General features: G+C 40.7%; 1 protein-coding gene across 6 annotated transcripts in view; it reads right to left on the reverse strand.

Annotated features, from left to right (window-relative positions):
* Window positions 1-1189: 1189 nt before the first annotated feature.
* Window positions 1190-17640, reverse strand: part of mcrs1 (microspherule protein 1) — a 28734-nt gene continuing 12283 nt past the window's right edge. For all 6 annotated transcript variants that reach the window (XM_048618958.1, XM_048618962.1, XM_048618959.1 and 3 more), the window contains 10 exons: window positions 15885-15994; window positions 15360-15468; window positions 13290-13428; window positions 11894-11969; window positions 7929-7957; window positions 6919-7011; window positions 4697-4779; window positions 2483-2570; window positions 2205-2332; window positions 1190-1722 (listed from right to left, as the gene is read on the reverse strand). In XM_048618958.1, the coding sequence (XP_048474915.1) occupies window positions 1636-1722; window positions 2205-2332; window positions 2483-2570; window positions 4697-4779; window positions 6919-7011; window positions 7929-7957; window positions 11894-11969; window positions 13290-13428; window positions 15360-15468; window positions 15885-15994 (942 nt within the window). In that variant the 3' untranslated portion in view covers window positions 1190-1635. The remainder of the gene's footprint in view (window positions 1723-2204; window positions 2333-2482; window positions 2571-4696; window positions 4780-6918; window positions 7012-7928; window positions 7958-11893; window positions 11970-13289; window positions 13429-15359; window positions 15469-15884; window positions 15995-17640) is intronic.

Below are 17640 nucleotides of genomic sequence, written 5' to 3' on the forward strand. Positions count from 1 at the left end.
ACAAAGAGTAGGGGTAAATGGGTGTTTTTCTGGTTGGTGGTCAGTGGCTAGTGGTGTGCCTCAGGGATCAGTGTTGGGACTGCAATTGTTTACATTTTACATAGATGATTTGGAGTTGGGGACTAAGTGTGGTGTGTCAAAATTTGCAGATGACACTAAGGTGAGTGGTAGAGCAAAGTGTGCAGAAGACACAAAGTCCACAGAGGGAAATAGATAGTCTAAGTGAGTGGGCAAAGGTCTGGCAGATGGAGTACAATGTTGATAAATGTGAAGTCATCCATTTTGGTAGGAATAACAGCAAAATGGACTATGTTTTAAATGGTAAAAAAATTGCAGCACGCTGCTGTGCAGAGGGACTTGGGTGTCCTTGTGCGTGAATCGCTAACAGTAGGATTGCAGGTGCAGCAGGTAATTAAAAAGGCAAATGGAATTTTGTCTGTCATTGCTCGAGGGATGGAGTTTAAAAACAGGGAGGCTATGCTGCAGCTGTATAGAGTCCTGGTGAGGCCACACCTGGAGTACTGTGTGCAGTTTTGGTCTCCTTACTTGAGAAGAGATATACTAGCACAGGAGGGGGTGCAGAGGAGATTCACTCAGTTGATTCCAGAGTTGAGAGGGTTTGATTATGAGGAGAGACTGAGTAGACTGGGATTATACTCATTGGAATTCAGAAGAATGAGGGGAGATCTTACAGAAACATACTATGAAGGGAATAGATAAGGTGGAGTTCCACTAGCAGGTGAAATAGCCTCAAAATAAAGGGAAGCAGATGTGGGACTGAGGTCAGGAGGAACTTCTTCACCCAAAGGGTTGTGAATCTGTGGAATTCCCTGCCCAGTGAAGCAGTTGAAGCTACCTCGCTGAATGTTTTTAAGGCAAGGCTAGATAAATTTTTGAACAGTAAAGGAATTAAGGGTTATGGTGAGTGGGCGGTGAAGTGGAGCTGAGTCTCAAAAAGATCAGCCATGATCTTATTGAATGGTGGGACAGGCTCGAGGGGCCGTATGGCCTACTCCTGCTCCTAGTTCTTATGTGGCGCTGAGTAGGGTGCATGTGCATAAATGCACAATGCAGCAGAAAACACAAAATGTCCTCTTTTTACGTACTTGTAAAGAATTCAAGAGATTTTTCCCCAACTTTAAAACAAAGGGTTAGAATATTTTTAAAATAACTGTACACAAAAAAAATGCAAGTTTTACCTCAGATTATACTGAGTTAATATTCCATGGTTTAATTCCATTAAATAAATCATTAGAAACTTAATTGTGACAACACATGAATAGATTTCTGTGGAAATGATAAAGAACATTCTAGTTTGGAGTCATCTCCCAGGTGTGTCATTCACAAATGTCAAAATGTCAGGCTCATGCTCTCTTCCTTCTGCCTTGCCCATCAAGCTTATTTAGTTGGCCCATGCAAGGGAAAAGCAACACATTCCATAGCGTGTCTATTGACAGATATACATCAGTATTAGCAGATGACTCTGGTCTTGTGTTTGTTAATCCTTCTAAAATTAGATAAAACAGTTTACAGTCCAAAGATCAGGACGCTTACAAATCCCAGGCCATTGAATGATGCCTTAATCATTATTTTCAGCCACCACTTCCTGTTTCTTTAGAGACTGGAATCTGCCTGTTACTGCTGGTTCATTTTTGCAGCCTCAGCTCTGATCAGGGCAATCAGGTCCTGGTTAATTAGAAACACAAAGCGAAGGCCAGCAATCTACAAAAAATGAAGAAAACAAAAAAAATCTCAAATTTCATGAGTTTCCCATGCTAGAAATTTGAACCTAAAAGTAACAAAATCTTGTCCATCTATATAATTGGTTAATCGCTTCCCCAAGAAAATAAGCAATCTCCCTTGTACCCATTACCAAGAGCTTTGTGGCAGCAGTAAAGTGATTACAATTCACAAATATTTTAAAGAACATGGGTACCACAGAAAAGGCACTGCAATTTATCTCACTCAGAGCATTATTGAAACTTTTCTGAAAATCCAAGTGAACTACATCTACTAGATTAGCCACACTTGTAAGTGAAAATCTTTAATTCACATTGAGCCTCAAACTGTACTTGCTGATTTTGTGGTGACTGGAATTACAGCACATTATAATCCTTCAAAAAATAATGTTCAGTGATCCACACAATACAGTGAATATTTGACGAATGCAAGATAATTCACCTCAACTTTAATACAACACTTACTTCAACAACAGAATTGTTGTTCAACTTCCATTTATTTCCACTGAGTACTGGCCTGCCATCGATGTAGATGGGACGTCGGCCTTCATTAGCAACGAAGAAGTCTCCATTGTTCTTCAGTTTTATTATACCTTAAAGACAAACAAAATGATTTTAATAAGAAAAATCGTTCCCAGCTGTTTGATACCACATTGCTACACAAAAAGCAATTAATCCAGCATTAATTAACAGCTCTGGAGCCATAAAGAATTAGCAACACCAAAGAATTTCCTCACTACTACCTTGTCTTCTGGAGATTTTCCATGCTGGTCCTTCGAGAGAGAGGTCAACATCAATCTGATTATCTTTTGTGGCTCTACCCAACGTTATCTGTTTTCAGAAGAGAAGAAATGCATTTGTTAAAATGAAGAGGGATTATTATATTCAAACCGGGGACCATTTTAGACTTAGTGGGATCAAAATATGAAGTTATCTTTTCAGGTTCCTTAGAGCTTCTGTATTTGTGATTTTTTTCATTGCAGAATTTTTAAAAACTCACAACCCAGCAGAGTGGCAATGAATTGGGAACGCAAGATTGTCAAATTTCAGCATAACACTGAACTGAACTTGAATTCCACTGCTCAGGTAATGAGCATAAAAGCTACACTTGTGCCTCGGTTATTAGAAGGTGCTGTATAAATGCAAATTGTATGTTGATTTCTCCACAAATTCCTCCATCTGCCACTTGAATAATGCATTTCATGATCTTTAATCCTCGACAATCATATGTTCAATCATATATCTCGAATTCTGGGTTCAGGAGCTTCAGCACACCTGCAAAGTTGAGCATTTCCTGGATAGTACGTTTAGAGATGTGTTCACCCTGTGGCTCAAGGGTGTTTAGACACAAAGGGAATGAGTAGCCACCAGGCAGTTAGTGTGGGAGAACCACGTGATTCGCACTCTCCAACCAATACTGTTTTCTGAAAAACCAGTGAGTGATGGTTCATCTGGGGAGTGTAGATGAACCAAATCTGTGGCAATACAGGTGAAAATGGAAGAATGGTGAAGCAATAGTGATAGGGGATCAGACAAGTGTTTCTGTGGTCACAGAGATGGTATGCTGCCACTGGGACCACATCAGGCTGCACCTGAATAGATCTCAGAGCAATATCTTTTTGGATGATTGGGAAGGGATTAAAAACTATTTGGCAGGGAATTAGGAGGTAATATTACCAAGGTGAAATAAAGTGTTCTCAGATAGCACTAAAGCATGAAATAGCAAGGCATTATGTGGAGTCGGTAAAAGAAAGAATGTAATGAGGTTCAAATGAGGTCTACTGCAAATGTATGGGAACAGTGTGGCGAATAAGGTTGGTGAGCTGTAGGTGCAGATAGCCACGTGGGAAGAAATCATTACACTGCAAGGATTATGTAGAGCAGGTATATTGTGGCAGGTTTGTACAATACAGTAATAGTGTAAAGGGAGGACAGAAAAAGTGTTCAGAAAAATTTTCAATATCAGTATCTTTCTGGTCCACTGAGGAGAGGAGATACTGCTTGTTCTTGCACATCTCTTTACTATCCTTGTAAATTTGATCCTCTGTATCTTACCTACAAACAGGTTGCCTGTAGAATACACCCAAGAGTGTCTTGATCTAGACTTTGATACATTGGGCACGATTTCAAAATTTTCAGATGACAAAACTTGTCAAAAAACTTGCTAGTATTGGGACCAATAATGACAATGATGAACTTCAACACAATTTAAACAAGATGGCGGAAGAGGTGGACAAATGGCAGATTAAACTCAATGCAGTGAAGTGTGAAGGGATATATTTTGGTACGAAGAACAAGTAGAAGAAATATAAAGGCTACAATTCTAAAGCAGATGCAGGAGCAGAGGGACCTGGGGGCATAGTTAAATGAATCATTGATTGTAGCAGCAGAGGTTAAGAAATGGTTCATAAAGCATACAAAATTCTGCTGTGTATAAACAGGTTCATTGAATACTGAAGAAATAAGTTATGATAAACCTGTAAAATAAATTATTCAGCTCAACAAAAGGGCTCTGTCCAGTTTTAGGCCTCACACTTCAGGAAGGATGAGATAGCATTAGAGAGGGTGCAGAACAGACACAGGAGAATGGGCCCAGGGTGAGGAACTTGTGTTAGTTGGATGGACAGGAAAAGCTGGGCCTGTTCTCAAAGCAGAGTTGCTCCTGCAAAGAGCTGGCAGACAAAAGGCCAAATGGTCTCCTTCAGTGCTGTAACCGCTCTGAAAATCTACAACAGAGGACCTCAAAATACAAATAGGTGGATACTGTATCTGTCTGACATGGACAGCTCCATTGAATACTCTGGTTGTAAAACTGAAACTCAACTCCTTAGGTTGCTGACTTACCTGCTGGAAATCTGCATTTCTCTTTCAAAAATAGTCCCTATATCCTGAGAATGGAAACAAAATCATAAGCATACCCTACAAACATTTATGTATCAAAGAAAACATTGCCTTACCTCACGAGATCTCATTAAATATCGAACCATTCTGCCTCGCAAAACAGCAAGGGTCTGGTTATCAAAGTCTGGAGAGCTAATACCTTAAGGAAACAAGATTGGATCATTTTATAATGAAGGTTTTACTGGTGGGAATATTAATTTATAAAAACAATGTACAATTGTTAAATATTCCTTACAAAACATAATGTAAAAACTCACTTTTGATAGTAGGTAACTTTTATATTTGTAGAAATATCAGCCAATCCCTGCTAACCTTGGAAAACAATGTGAAAGAGCTAAGGGATGTGGAGGGGTTGTGATGGATATTTGGGCATCAATGAAATAGCATTTCTAGACTCATCTCCCAAAGCAATATACAAAAGTATTACTTCCCTTGTACACATACAAGTGCATTTTATACACAGCCATGACTCTCAGGCACCCCTTCAGAGTAAAGTGGTCATGTGTTTGAGTCCCACTCCTACTTCTTGCACTACTGCCAAGTTATGTTATGGCTGTAGCCACCATCTTCTACAACTAACCAGCAAGTGTGCGAAGGAGCAACCAAAGGGAACTCCTGGGTATACACCAGCATTCTGCCATTCAATATCACAGCCTGTTTGAGCACCAAGACACTGTTATCATGTGCCAATCCTGATGGGGCATTCTTAAACACACAATGCTGTAAAGTAGTTCAAAGTCCCACTACACAAAACCTATTAAGTTATGTAAATAGCACATGATCACACCATAAAACGTCTACAGATGAAATACCTAGATCAATCAGGTTAACTTCAGCGATGGGGAAGCTTCCAGAAATAATAATTCAGGATAGAATTAATAGTCACAAAGAAAAATAGGGTTGATTAAGGAAAAGACAATATGGATATCCTAAGGAAAAAAATTGTGTTCAACTAACTTGTGAATTTATTGAAGAAGTAACAGAAGGTTGATGAGGGTGATGCATTGGATATCATGCATATGGACTTCCAAAAGCCTTCCAATTCGGTGCCACATTATAGATTGTGAGAAAAGTTACAGCTCATGGGGTAAAAAGGAAAAGTAGCAGTACAGATAAAATATTGGCTGAGCAGAGGGAGACAGAGTAATGGTTAATGGATAGTTTTCAAGTTGGAGAAAGATTTGTAGCAGAGCTCCCATCTTGCTTTTCCCGATGTATATGTACACACACAACTGACCTAGTCTTGGGAGCTACAGAGAACAATTTCAAAGTTTGCAAGCAAAACACAATTAGAAGCATTGTAAACTGTAAGGAGGACAGTACAGAACTCCAAAAGTGTAGAACTCAAAAAGTGGCAAATGAAGTTCAATGCTGAGATGTGTGAGGTGATACACTTTAGCAGGAAAAACATGGAGACGGTATGAAAGAAAAGGATGTGAACACATTGGAAACAGTGCAAAAGAGATTTATAAGAATGGTTCCAGGGATGAGAAACTTCAGTTGAGGATAGACTGGAGAACTTGGGACTGTTTAACCTGAAGAGGGGAAGGCTAAGAGGAGAATTGATACAGGTTTACAAAATCATGACGGGACTGGACAGAGTAAATGCAGAGAAGCTATTCCCACTCTTAGCAGGATCAAGAATCAGGGCATGTATTTGAAGTGATTTGGAAAAGCAACAAATATAATTTCCAAAACATCTTTTGCAGACAGCGAGCGGTTTGGGTCTGGAAATATCTGGAAGTGTGGAGGAGGCAGGTTCAATCGAGGCATTCAAGAGGGTGGCAGATGATTTTTTGTTTCCTTTATTCATTCATGGGATGTGAGTTTCACTGGCTAGGCCAGCTTTTTTGCCCATCCCTAACTGCTAGGTTGTTTCAGAGAGCAATTAAGAGTCAACCACATTGCTGTGGATCTGAAGGCAGATGTAGGCTAGTGAAGGTAAGGATGACAGATTTCTTTCCCTACAGGACAGTTATTTGAATCAAAACCATATGCAAGATTGGGAAGAATAGGCAGGAGACTGGCACCAAGTCACAATACCCATTTGGAGAACTGATGCAGATACAATAGGCCAAATGGCCTCCTTCTGCAGAATAACAATTCTATGACCTAAAATCATAAATGTCTCATTGTCAACGAGATCTTTTGAAGGAGTGACTGTTTTTAATTCAGGCTGCAGTACCCTCTAAGATTTAGTGCAAACTGTGATATGCCCTGACAGCAGATGGTTTAATAATGTCAATGGGATCTGCTTAGTCACTGTTTGCTCCTTCACCTGTGACACTGTCCACAAGAACCTGCCATTTTGGAAGCTCCTGTTCCAACTGCCGAATCTCTCGCTTCTGACGCCGGTCTGCGAGAGTGAGCTCTGGAACAAAAACACAAAAAAAAATGTAAAAAGCATCAGAGTACCATGCCACAACATAGATTTTCTGTCAAAATTTAAACTAATTCATGTGTTTGCTGCACAATGGACGGGTTGGACCAAAGGGTCTGTTTCCATGCTGTATGACTCTATGATTCTATAACACAAGTAAGCACTATCACCAGCATGGAGTAAATCCTTCCCATTCTACACTGCAAAAATCACCAAACAAACAAATCATTAGATAAATCAACTCATTCAGCTCCTCCATCCAATCTACACTTACAGCACGGACCCCATCACAGCTAACAATTTCATAGTTTCACAGCATTTGCTTCCCTGCCAAGAATCCTATCCCATATATTAAAAGCAGTATTAAAGAACTCCATGGGACCAGTTCAACATTTGCCTCTAATAATTTCAATAACAGAAGAAATCCATGAAACCAAATAAACAAACACACAATTGTCATGGCTCCCAAACATCATGCTGGACAAAGACATTAAAGCTTCCATTAGTATCTGATCTTTGCTGTTAGATACCAATTATACAAGTTCAACTGACGTCTAGTAGGTCTAAATGAGATGCTATGAATTACATGGCAGCACTATCGTTTAGAGCTGCACTTTAAACCACAAAGGGCAGCACAATCACAAACCCAGTCTCTTATGTGAACATTTCCCCAGGACAAATGAAAAATTGCACATGGCAACCTAAATACTCTCAGAACATTCATAGCTGAACTCAACATTGAAATGAGTCAACAAGAAAATCCTATGACAAGACCAATCCCAAAACAGGGTGCAATAAAGACGTTCAACATACACTGACATAACAGAAACCATGACCTTGTGACTCTTCCTCAAATTAATTTTATCAGCAAACATTTGATCACCACTAATGGCAATATAGCAACCTACCATGTTCCAGGACATCATCTCTTGTTTCTCTGCAAAAAAAATATTAAAAAAAAAAGTGTTACACAGTCTTCTATTGCAGCCAAGACTGGTCACAACCCGACCAACAATCTACTTTATGACCAGATTCATGTCCCTGTTCAGAAGGTCCCAACTCATTCTCACAGATCTCCATGGGCTCTTGTGAGCTGCCAGGACCTCCCTCAACTTGTTCTTTGCTTGTGTGTAGCACAACAAGGAGGAAGAGCCCATTCGGCTGTTCTCACAGGTGGTGGGAGTATTGAGAAATGATCTGATGCAATTGATGAAATGTCCCCATTCAGAAGCAGATTCATCCAGGTTTGTCCAGTCGGGATCAATTTAGATTTCAGATGACAAACAGTGGCTAATTCAAGTTAAATGCAGCCCAGGGATATCGTGCGTTCACTTACATAAAGCTGAATTTACAGTAAACCAGTTTAGTAGAATCAGAACTTTAGGCAGGTTGCTCCAATTGTTTTTCTCTATATTTATGTGATGTGGGTATCACTGGCTGGGCTAGCATTTGTTGCCCGTCCCTAATTGCCCCAGAGATGGTGATGAACTGCATTCTTGAACCACTGCAGTCCTTAGGGTGTAGACAGACCCACAGCGCTGTTAGAGAGGCTGTTTAACCCAGTGACATATTTCCAAGTCAGGAACGTGTCCGGCTTAGAGGGGACCTTGCAGGGGGTGGGGTTTCCATGCATCTGCTGCCCTCATCCTTCTATACAATAGAGATCGTAGGTTTAGAAGGTGCTGTCCCCATTGCCAACAACAAAGAAACATTGAAAATAGGAGTAGGCCCTTCAGCTCTTCGAGCCTGCTCCACCATTCAGTACGATCATGGCTGATCTTCTAACTTAGTCCCCTGTTCCTGCTTTCTCCCCCATACAGTTTGATTCCTTCAGTCACAAGAAATATATCTAATTCCTTCTTGAAAACATTCAACGTTTTGCTCTCAACAACTTTCTGTGGCAGAAAATGCTACAAGCTGACATTTCTCATCTCAGTCCTAAATGGCCTACCCTATATCCTTAGATTGTGACCCCTGGTTCTGGACTCCCTGGTAGTCAGGAACATCTCCCTGACTTTACCCTGTCTAGTCCTGTTAAAATTTTATAGTTTCTATGAAATCCCTTCTCATTCTTCTAAACCCAAGTCCTGGCCGAACCAGTTTCTCATCATATGCCAGTCCTTCCACGCCAGGAATCAGTCTGGTAAACCTTTGTTACACTCCCCACATAGCCAGATTATCTTTCCGAAAGTAAGATCAAAACTGCACACAATATGGTCTCACCAACCCCGTATACAATTGCAGAAAGACATCCCTGCTCCTGTACTCAAATCTTATTGTTATGAAGGCCAACTTATCGTTTGCCTCCTTCACTACCTCCCGCACCTACACGATCACTTTCAGCGACTGGTGTACAAGGTCTCATTGCACTTCCCCCTTTCCCAGTCCATCACATTCAGGTACAGTCTGCCTTCCCGTTTTGCTTAACTGGATAACCTCATATTTATACACATTATATTTTGTTCGCCACACATTTGCCCACTCACTCAACTTGTCCAAATCACATTGAAGCATCTCTGCATCCTCCTCACAATTTGTGTCATCTGCAAACTTGGAGACATTATGTTTAGATCCATCATCTAAACCATTAATATATATTGTGAAGAGCTGGGGTCCAAGCACTGATCCCTGCAGTACACCACTAATCACTGTCTGCCACTCAGAAAAAGACCCGTTTATCCTGTGTGTTGTATTCACTGCACGCAATGTGGCCTACTCTACATTGGAGAGACCAAATGCAGACTGGGTGACCGCTTCGCAAAACACCTCCAGCCTGTGCACAATCATGACCCCGACCTTCCCGTGGCTGGTCATTTTAACACAGCGTCCTGCTCGCATGCCCACTTGTTTGTCCTCGGCATGTTGCAATGCTCCAGTGAATCACAGCGCAAACTGGAAGAACAACAGCTCATCTTCAAACTCTGTACTTTACAGCCTTCTGGGCTTAATATTGAGTTCAACACCTTCAAATTGTGAACCATTCCTTCCCTCTTTTAGCTTGTTACATTCTGTCACCATGTCCTCTCTCCCCTCCCTGCACCCCAGAGAGACAGTCTGTCCTTCCCGCTCTGGCTGTTAGACACACCATTGTTCTGCCATTCTCACATTCCCATCACTTCATCTGAACAACAGCATCTTTCCTCCCCCAGCACCCTACACCCCCTCCCCAACCCCCCTCACCCCCCCCCCCCTCCCCAAACTATAGCATAAATGCTGTTCCCTTCACGCTTCACTTCAGCTCTGACGAAGAGTTATCTAGACTCGAAACGTTAGCTTGTTCTCTCTCCATGGATGCTGCCTGACTTGCTGTGATCTTCAGCATTTGTTGTTTTCAGTTCAGATTCCAGCATCTGCAGGGATTTGCTCCTCCTTCCCCATTTATTCCTACTCTTTGTTTCCTGTCTGCCAACCAGTTCTCTGTTAGTACACTACCTCCAATCCCATGTGCTTTAATTTTAAACGTTGATCTCTTACCTGGGACCTTATGAAAAGCCTTCTGGAAGACCAGGTAAACCACATCCATTGGCTTTCCCTTATCAACTCCACTCGTTATATCCTCAAAAAATTCCAGTAGATTTGTCATGCACAATTTACCTTTCCTAATCCATGCTGACTCTGTCCGATCCTGTCACCATATTAAATCTTTCATAATGGACCCTAACATTTTCATTACTCCCGATGTCAGGTTAAGCAGTCTATAATCCCCTGTTTTCACTCTCCTCCTATTTTAAATACTAAGGTTATAGTAGCTACCCTCCAATCCATAGGAAATGTTCCAGAAACTATAGAATCTTGAAAGATGACCACCAACACATCCACTATTTCTAGGGCCACTTCCTTAAGTACTCTGGGACACAGACTATGGGGCCCTGGGGATTTATCAGTCTTTAATCCCATCAATTTCCCCAGCACCATTTCCCTACGAATATTGATTTCCTTCAGTTTCTCTCTCTCTCTCACTAGACCCTGCGCTCCCCAACATTTTTGAAACATTATTTGTGTCCTCCTTTGCAATTAATATGCCATTAATTGGTCTGCCATTTCTTTATTCCCCACTATAAAACTGACCTTGTTTCTGACATTTGTCTTCACTAAACTTTTTCTCTTCACATATCAACTGAAGCTTTTGCAATCAGTTTGTATGTTCCCTGCAAGCTTACATTCGTGCAGTCAATCCCTTTGTTCTCCTTTGCTGAAATCTAAACTGCTTCAAATCCTCAGGTCTGCTGCTTTTCTCGACCAATTTGTATGCCCCTTCCTTGGATCCAATACCATCGCTAATTTCCCCTGTTAGCCATGCTTGGGCTACCTTTCCTGTTTCATTTTTGTGCCAGACAGGAATAAACAATTTTTGTAGTTCTTCAATGCACCTTTGAAATGTTTGCCATTGCCTGACTACTGTCATCCTTTTAAGTAACATTCCTCAATTTATCATACCATCGTAGTTCCCTTTATTTAGATTCAGGACCCTAGTCTCAGAATCAACTAAGTCATTCGCCATCTTAATGAAGAATATTATGGTCACATGCAGTGATGTTCCCTCTAACCAAGGAAAAAAAAAATGCAAGCTTGAAAAGAAAAAAGCATTCATGTAACTAAGATTTACCAGTTTAAACATGCTTTTTTGTGCAATGTAGTTCCTAATCATCTTATATTGAGCTGCTACACACCCAATAAACAAAAACAGTTTGCTTGAAGTCTATGCTAGATTCAAACCCAGGTTCCAGAAGTACAAGGTGAATATCACATCTCTGTTATTTTACTACTTGAGAAATAAAAGGTCATTGACACAAAGATAAACAAAGAGAATGTGGCAGGGATAGAGACAGAATTACATTAATTTCCCAATGTAAACAAATCCTTAAACTCTTACTTGAGTTTGCTATCATCAATCATGTCTTCCGCATCAGAAAAATTCAGAACTTGATCTCCCTTCGGTAATGGTTGGACTAGCAAGTAAGTGAAGAACCAGTAAGAAAAATGGAGTAAAATCACCACAACACATTAAATTGACAGCAAAAAAAGCATGCTTATATAAAGCCTTTAGCATAATATTATCCAAAAATGTTTCATAAAAGCAAAACCAGATTCTAAACAATACAGAGTATGCAGTGTGACTGAAGAAATGTTCAGAGAGATTTGAAGCATGGGAGAGGTTGAATATTGTTTCAGTAAGCATTCCTATCACCTTCTTTAACCCAATAGACACACCAAAATGTTCTAATTTGGATGCACCTTTGTAGTGCCATTTCTAAATGATAAAATTTAATTTTTCTCTCTCCTAAAGAGACAGACTCTCACTTAGCAGATGCTGGACACTTTCTGGTACTTCACGTAATACATTCTTCGGACATACCTCATGCCTGCCAACATTCCCCAAAGTGAGTTTAAACAGAAAGCATCAGCAGATTTTTTTTTCCTTTGAAACTAAGTAGGAGGACATCAGACTAGTCAAATATTAGTGAGCCACTGTCTGGCCAGGATGGAGAAATTCACACTTTCAGAAGGATATATTGGCTTTGGAGAGAGTACAATGTAGTTTACAAGATGATACCTGGATTTCAGGGGTTATAAAGAGAGATTATGCAAATTAGGCCTGTTTTCACCAGAGTTTAGAAGGGTAAAGGGTGATCTGATCAAAGTCTTCAAGATATTAACAGGAAAAGACAGGGTAGATAAAGATAGACTAATTCCATTGGTTGAAGATTCTAAAACTAGGGGACACTGTCTGAAAATTAGGACCACACTATGCAGGAGAGATGTTAGGAAGCACTTCTACACACCCAAAGGAGGTAGATGTTTGGAACTCTCTTCCACAAATGGCAGTGGATGCTGGATCAGTTGTTAGTTTTAAATCTGAGATAGATAAATTTTTGTTAAGCAAAAGGTATTAAGGGATATGAGCCAAAGGCAAGTATATGGGGTTAGGCCACAGATAAGCCATGATCTCATTGAATGGTGGAACAGGCTCGAAGGGCTGAAATGGCCTACTCCTGCTTCTACGTTCCTAATATTTAAGCATTTAGCAGAAGCCAAATGATATTAACCAATCCACACTGCATCTCCACATTGCGTGATGACAGGTGCCTGCGTTTTCCACAGCCACCTGTGCCACTACAAGCTCGAAGGTACATACACCAAAGACGTGTAAAGAAAACATGGCCCCAACCAGCACATTCAGATGTTGAAGAAACCTATGAGGGTATGGGGAAAGCATCGGATGAATGTCTACTCTCTGCTCATCAGCCACAAAGCCAGCATGCTTTTACCTGTTTGATCTTCTAAGAGATAGTACTGTTTCATCAGCTGCCAATGAACCTGCAGAGATTTAGCAGTGCGAGACTGATAGAAAACATTTGGATGTTTATTCAATAACTCCTGAAAGGTGTCCAGTGTGGGTTGACTGGTCTATGGAGAGAACAGACAAAAAAGGTAAACAATGATTGATAGTTCTGTCAGCCCTGCTCTGTTAGATGGTTGAGATCTCCAAGCAAAGACATGTGAAACATTCCTCTCCCAAATTGAAAAGAATGTGCTCAATTTATTTAGGGACTAGCTATGATGAAATTCCAAATCCAAGTGTACTTAAATCGAGTACAGTCAGATACCTTTAGATAGGTCAGTTTAGGAAAGCTAACATTACCACAACGTTCTGAGGAAGGGTCACTCAACCTGAAACGTTAACTGATTTCTCTCCACAGATGCTGCCAGATCTGCTGAGCTTTTCCAACAATTTCTGCTTTTGCTTCTGATTTACAGCATCCACAGTTCTTTCAGTTTTTAATATTATTACTTATTGCAAGGGCTATTGAATAAGTCATGTTTCAGTCTCACCAGTGCCCTGTATAACTATGTCTGGAATAATGTGCACAGTATTGGTCACCTTATTTAAGGAGGATGTAAATGTGTTGGAAACAGTTCAGAGATTGTTTACTAGACTAATACCTAGAAAAAGTGGGTTTTGTGTTACAAGAAAAAGTTGGACAGACTAGGCTTGTATTTGCTGGAGATTAGAAGAAAAAGAAGAGTGACTTGATTGAAACATACAAGATCCTGAGGGGTCTTGACAGGATTTACATGGAAAGGTTGTTTTCTCATGTCATTATCTAGATCTAAGGGTCACTGTTTACAAATTTGGGTGGGCCCATGTACGACAGAGTTAGGGAGAGTTTTTTTCTCAGAGGGTCTGGAATCTTTGGAACTCTTTTCCTCAAGCGAGTCACTGAATTTTTAAGGCAGAGGTAGACAGATTCTTGATAAGCAAGGGGGTGAAAGGATATATAGGAACATGGAAAACTCAGATCAGCCATAACCTCACTGATCGGCGGAGCAGGCTCAAGGACTGAGTGGCCTCCTTCTGCTCCTAATTCCCTTGTTTGTATGATTTTATTAAAATGTCTTACTACAAATGTTCACTGATATTAGGGGGTCACATTAAAATATTTCATTTATGCATATATTTTCTTCCCTCTTTTGAAGGCATTTAAGGTTTGCTGGAGAAAACCTCGACCAAGTACAAGCAGCTCTCCAGTGCTATACTCTGATGGCCATTCTCCATGTCTGTATGACCAGAGGCAACGCTACCAGGCTCTTTGAACATTAAGAGCATCATAACTTAAGCCCCATTAAATACTTTCCCATAAGAATGTTCCAAAAGCAATCACAAGATTGGGCGACACGGTGGCTGAGTGGTTAGCACTGCTGCCTCACAGCGCCAGGGACCCAGTGTTCAATTCCAGCCTCGGGTGACTGTCTGTGTGGGAGTTTGCACGTTCTCCCCCGTGTCTGTGTGGGTTTCGTCCCACAGTCCAAAGATATGCAGGTTAGGGTGGATTGGCCATGCTAAATTGTCCATAGTGACCAGGGATATTCAGGCTAGGTGGATTAGCCATGGGAAATGCAGGGTTACAGGGACAAGGTAGGTCTGGGTGGGCTGCTGTTTGGACAGTTGATGTAGACTTGTTGGGACAAATGGCCTGTTTCCACACTGTAGAGATTCTATAAAATCTATAAAGATAGTTTTCAGGAACAGGAACCTTGAAAGACTTTGCCCCTATTCCGGGGCACTGTCCCAACAGCTACCATGGTTGAACTAAGAGCAGGAGTTTCATCAGGATCTTTCAAGACATTGGGCACTCTGTTCATTATGTGCATTATTCTGTATAGAATATAATCAACTTCAAGTCTCGGGCTGGAATCAATTTGATCCTCAAAATAATGAATTGCTTTTAACAACCTGCTCTCTTCCCCACACCTTGCCACCATTCCAATGTCCAGGTCTAAAAGAAAAGATCATTAATACTGTATTTTAACCCTGTGGAAAATACTGCATTCATTACCGATCCAATCTTTGCCAACTGTTGCTCCTCTGCTTTGCTATAAAGAGCTTTGGCCTGAATTGCTGCAATTGCTTCAGGATGAAGCTGTCTCATCGCCTGACAAGCCAATCTGAAAAAGCAAACAGCTATTAACAGATCTAGGTTCACGTTTGCTTTCACGGCTCAGACCTACACAAGATGTAAACAGGGAGGAAAAAATTATGGAACAGTTGTGAAATCCAAAAGTTCTTGACACGAAGCAAAGCTTTGAGCAATTTGTTTACATCTAAACTGTACAATCATGTTTCAAATTACTGGACCATTCACTTAACAATGAATTGTATTCCACAGCTGCAATGATCTTAAATTCACAAACTGTTTTACATACACAAAGTACAAAACATTCTACTTCTTAGCACAAATGTACACTTTGATAAGCAGAACATTCAGATTCATTATAAAGAAAAACAGAGCAGATGTAATGGAATATTGTCACAGTCTTTAATGCACCTCAGTAGTTTTTCATTTTATAGTCATTTTACTTACTTAGATATAACAGGGTCATACAACAATGCGTACCACCGCTCCCGGATCTCCCGTAATGTGAAACGACAACTGAACTTCACTCCGAGATGCACTGCAGTCAAGTCATTTGTCTGTAATTCAAAAATGCAACATCAGCCCACAAAAAGAATGGAAACATTCACTGAAGTTTCATATGCAGATGCCCACCGGTGAGCAAGATGCTAGTATTATTGGTTATTAAATAAAACATGCTCTAAGCAGCAGCACAAAATGTTTCAGTGGGTTTTCATCTGCAGAACGTTATCATTCCAACTACACAAGTCACAACGCAGTTACTATCACACAGGTTCTTCTCTATATTCTTTCACTCTTACCAACCTCCCCACCCCTCTGACACAGTCATTATCACTTCTTTCCTAAAATGTGCTGGGACATAGCAACACTGAGGGGAACTAACACTCCAGAACCTCAACCTAAATAGTCGCTCATTGTGTACAGCCCAAGTCATGTTAGCACTACTCAAATGTATCCCAGCAGAAAGAGATTCTCTCTTCAACCCCGCTACCATCTCACACGCACACCTTCCAGCAGAGATCAGGCAATACTGAGCAAGAGTAGGCACCTGGATCTCCTCCTTATCTCAGGGAATGATTTCATTTTTTTTAAGAAAAGAGAAAAGTGATGAGGTGATTAAAGACTGAGTCGGTAAATTGTAAGTAGTGCAGAGAACATTTAATTCAGATTTATGTCATATGCACTACCCACAATTTTCATTAACTTCCCACACTTTAATAAATGGACATAACAAAATATACTTCCAGTTTAAACACATTTCAACCTACTCACTGCAGAAAATCCTGAACTCCTCAGAATGCCTACAATGCACAAATGAATCAGGCCCAGAGGTTAGGCACAGATTAGGAATATCAAACACATCTTCACAACATTGCAAACTTAAGGTCATGTGCAACGTGGCTTATGTTCATTCCCGTGTTCTGATCCATTTGAAATCTTGCAAAAGATCATTTTTGGTATGAAGGTTGAATTTTCCTCTTAATTCATTGCTTCTTCTATTATTAACTTCTGTACATTCCCTATCTGTCTCTCATCGCTTTGTTATAGCACTGTACCACCACCTAGTGCTAAGAATCCGGTACTACAAGAGTGTTGAATGTCACAGTCATAGAGTCATATGGCACTGAAACAGACGCTTCAGTCCAACCAGTCCATGCCGACTGTAATCCCAAACTGAATTAGTCCCACCTGCCTGCTCCTGGCCCATATCCCTCTAAACCTTTCCTATTCATGTACCTATCCAAATGTCATAATTGTACCCGCATCCACCACTTCCTCAGGAAGTTCATTCCACAAGCAAACTGCTCTCTGCGTAAAAAATTTGCCCCTCATGTCTTCTTTAAATCTCTCTCCTCTCACCTTAAAAATGTGTCCCATAGTCTTGAAATTCCCCATTCTAGGGAAAGTACAATTACCATTAACTCTACCTACACCTCTCATTATAAACTTCTATAAGGTCCCCTCTCAACCTCCTACGCTCCAGTGAAAGAAGTCCCAGTCTATCCAGCCTTTCTTAATAACTCAAATCTTCCATACCCGGCAACATCCTCATAAATCTCTTCTGAACCCTCTCCAGCTTGATAATAACCTTCCTATAACTGGGTGACTAGAACTGGACACAGTATTCCAGAAGAGGCCTCACCAATGTCCTGCACGGCCTCAACATGACTTCTCAACTCCTATACTCAAAGGACTGAGCAAT

This window comes from Rhincodon typus, chromosome 41 (genome assembly GCF_021869965.1).
Source record: "Rhincodon typus isolate 14 chromosome 41, sRhiTyp1.1, whole genome shotgun sequence".
Classification (NCBI taxonomy): domain Eukaryota; kingdom Metazoa; phylum Chordata; class Chondrichthyes; order Orectolobiformes; family Rhincodontidae; genus Rhincodon; species Rhincodon typus.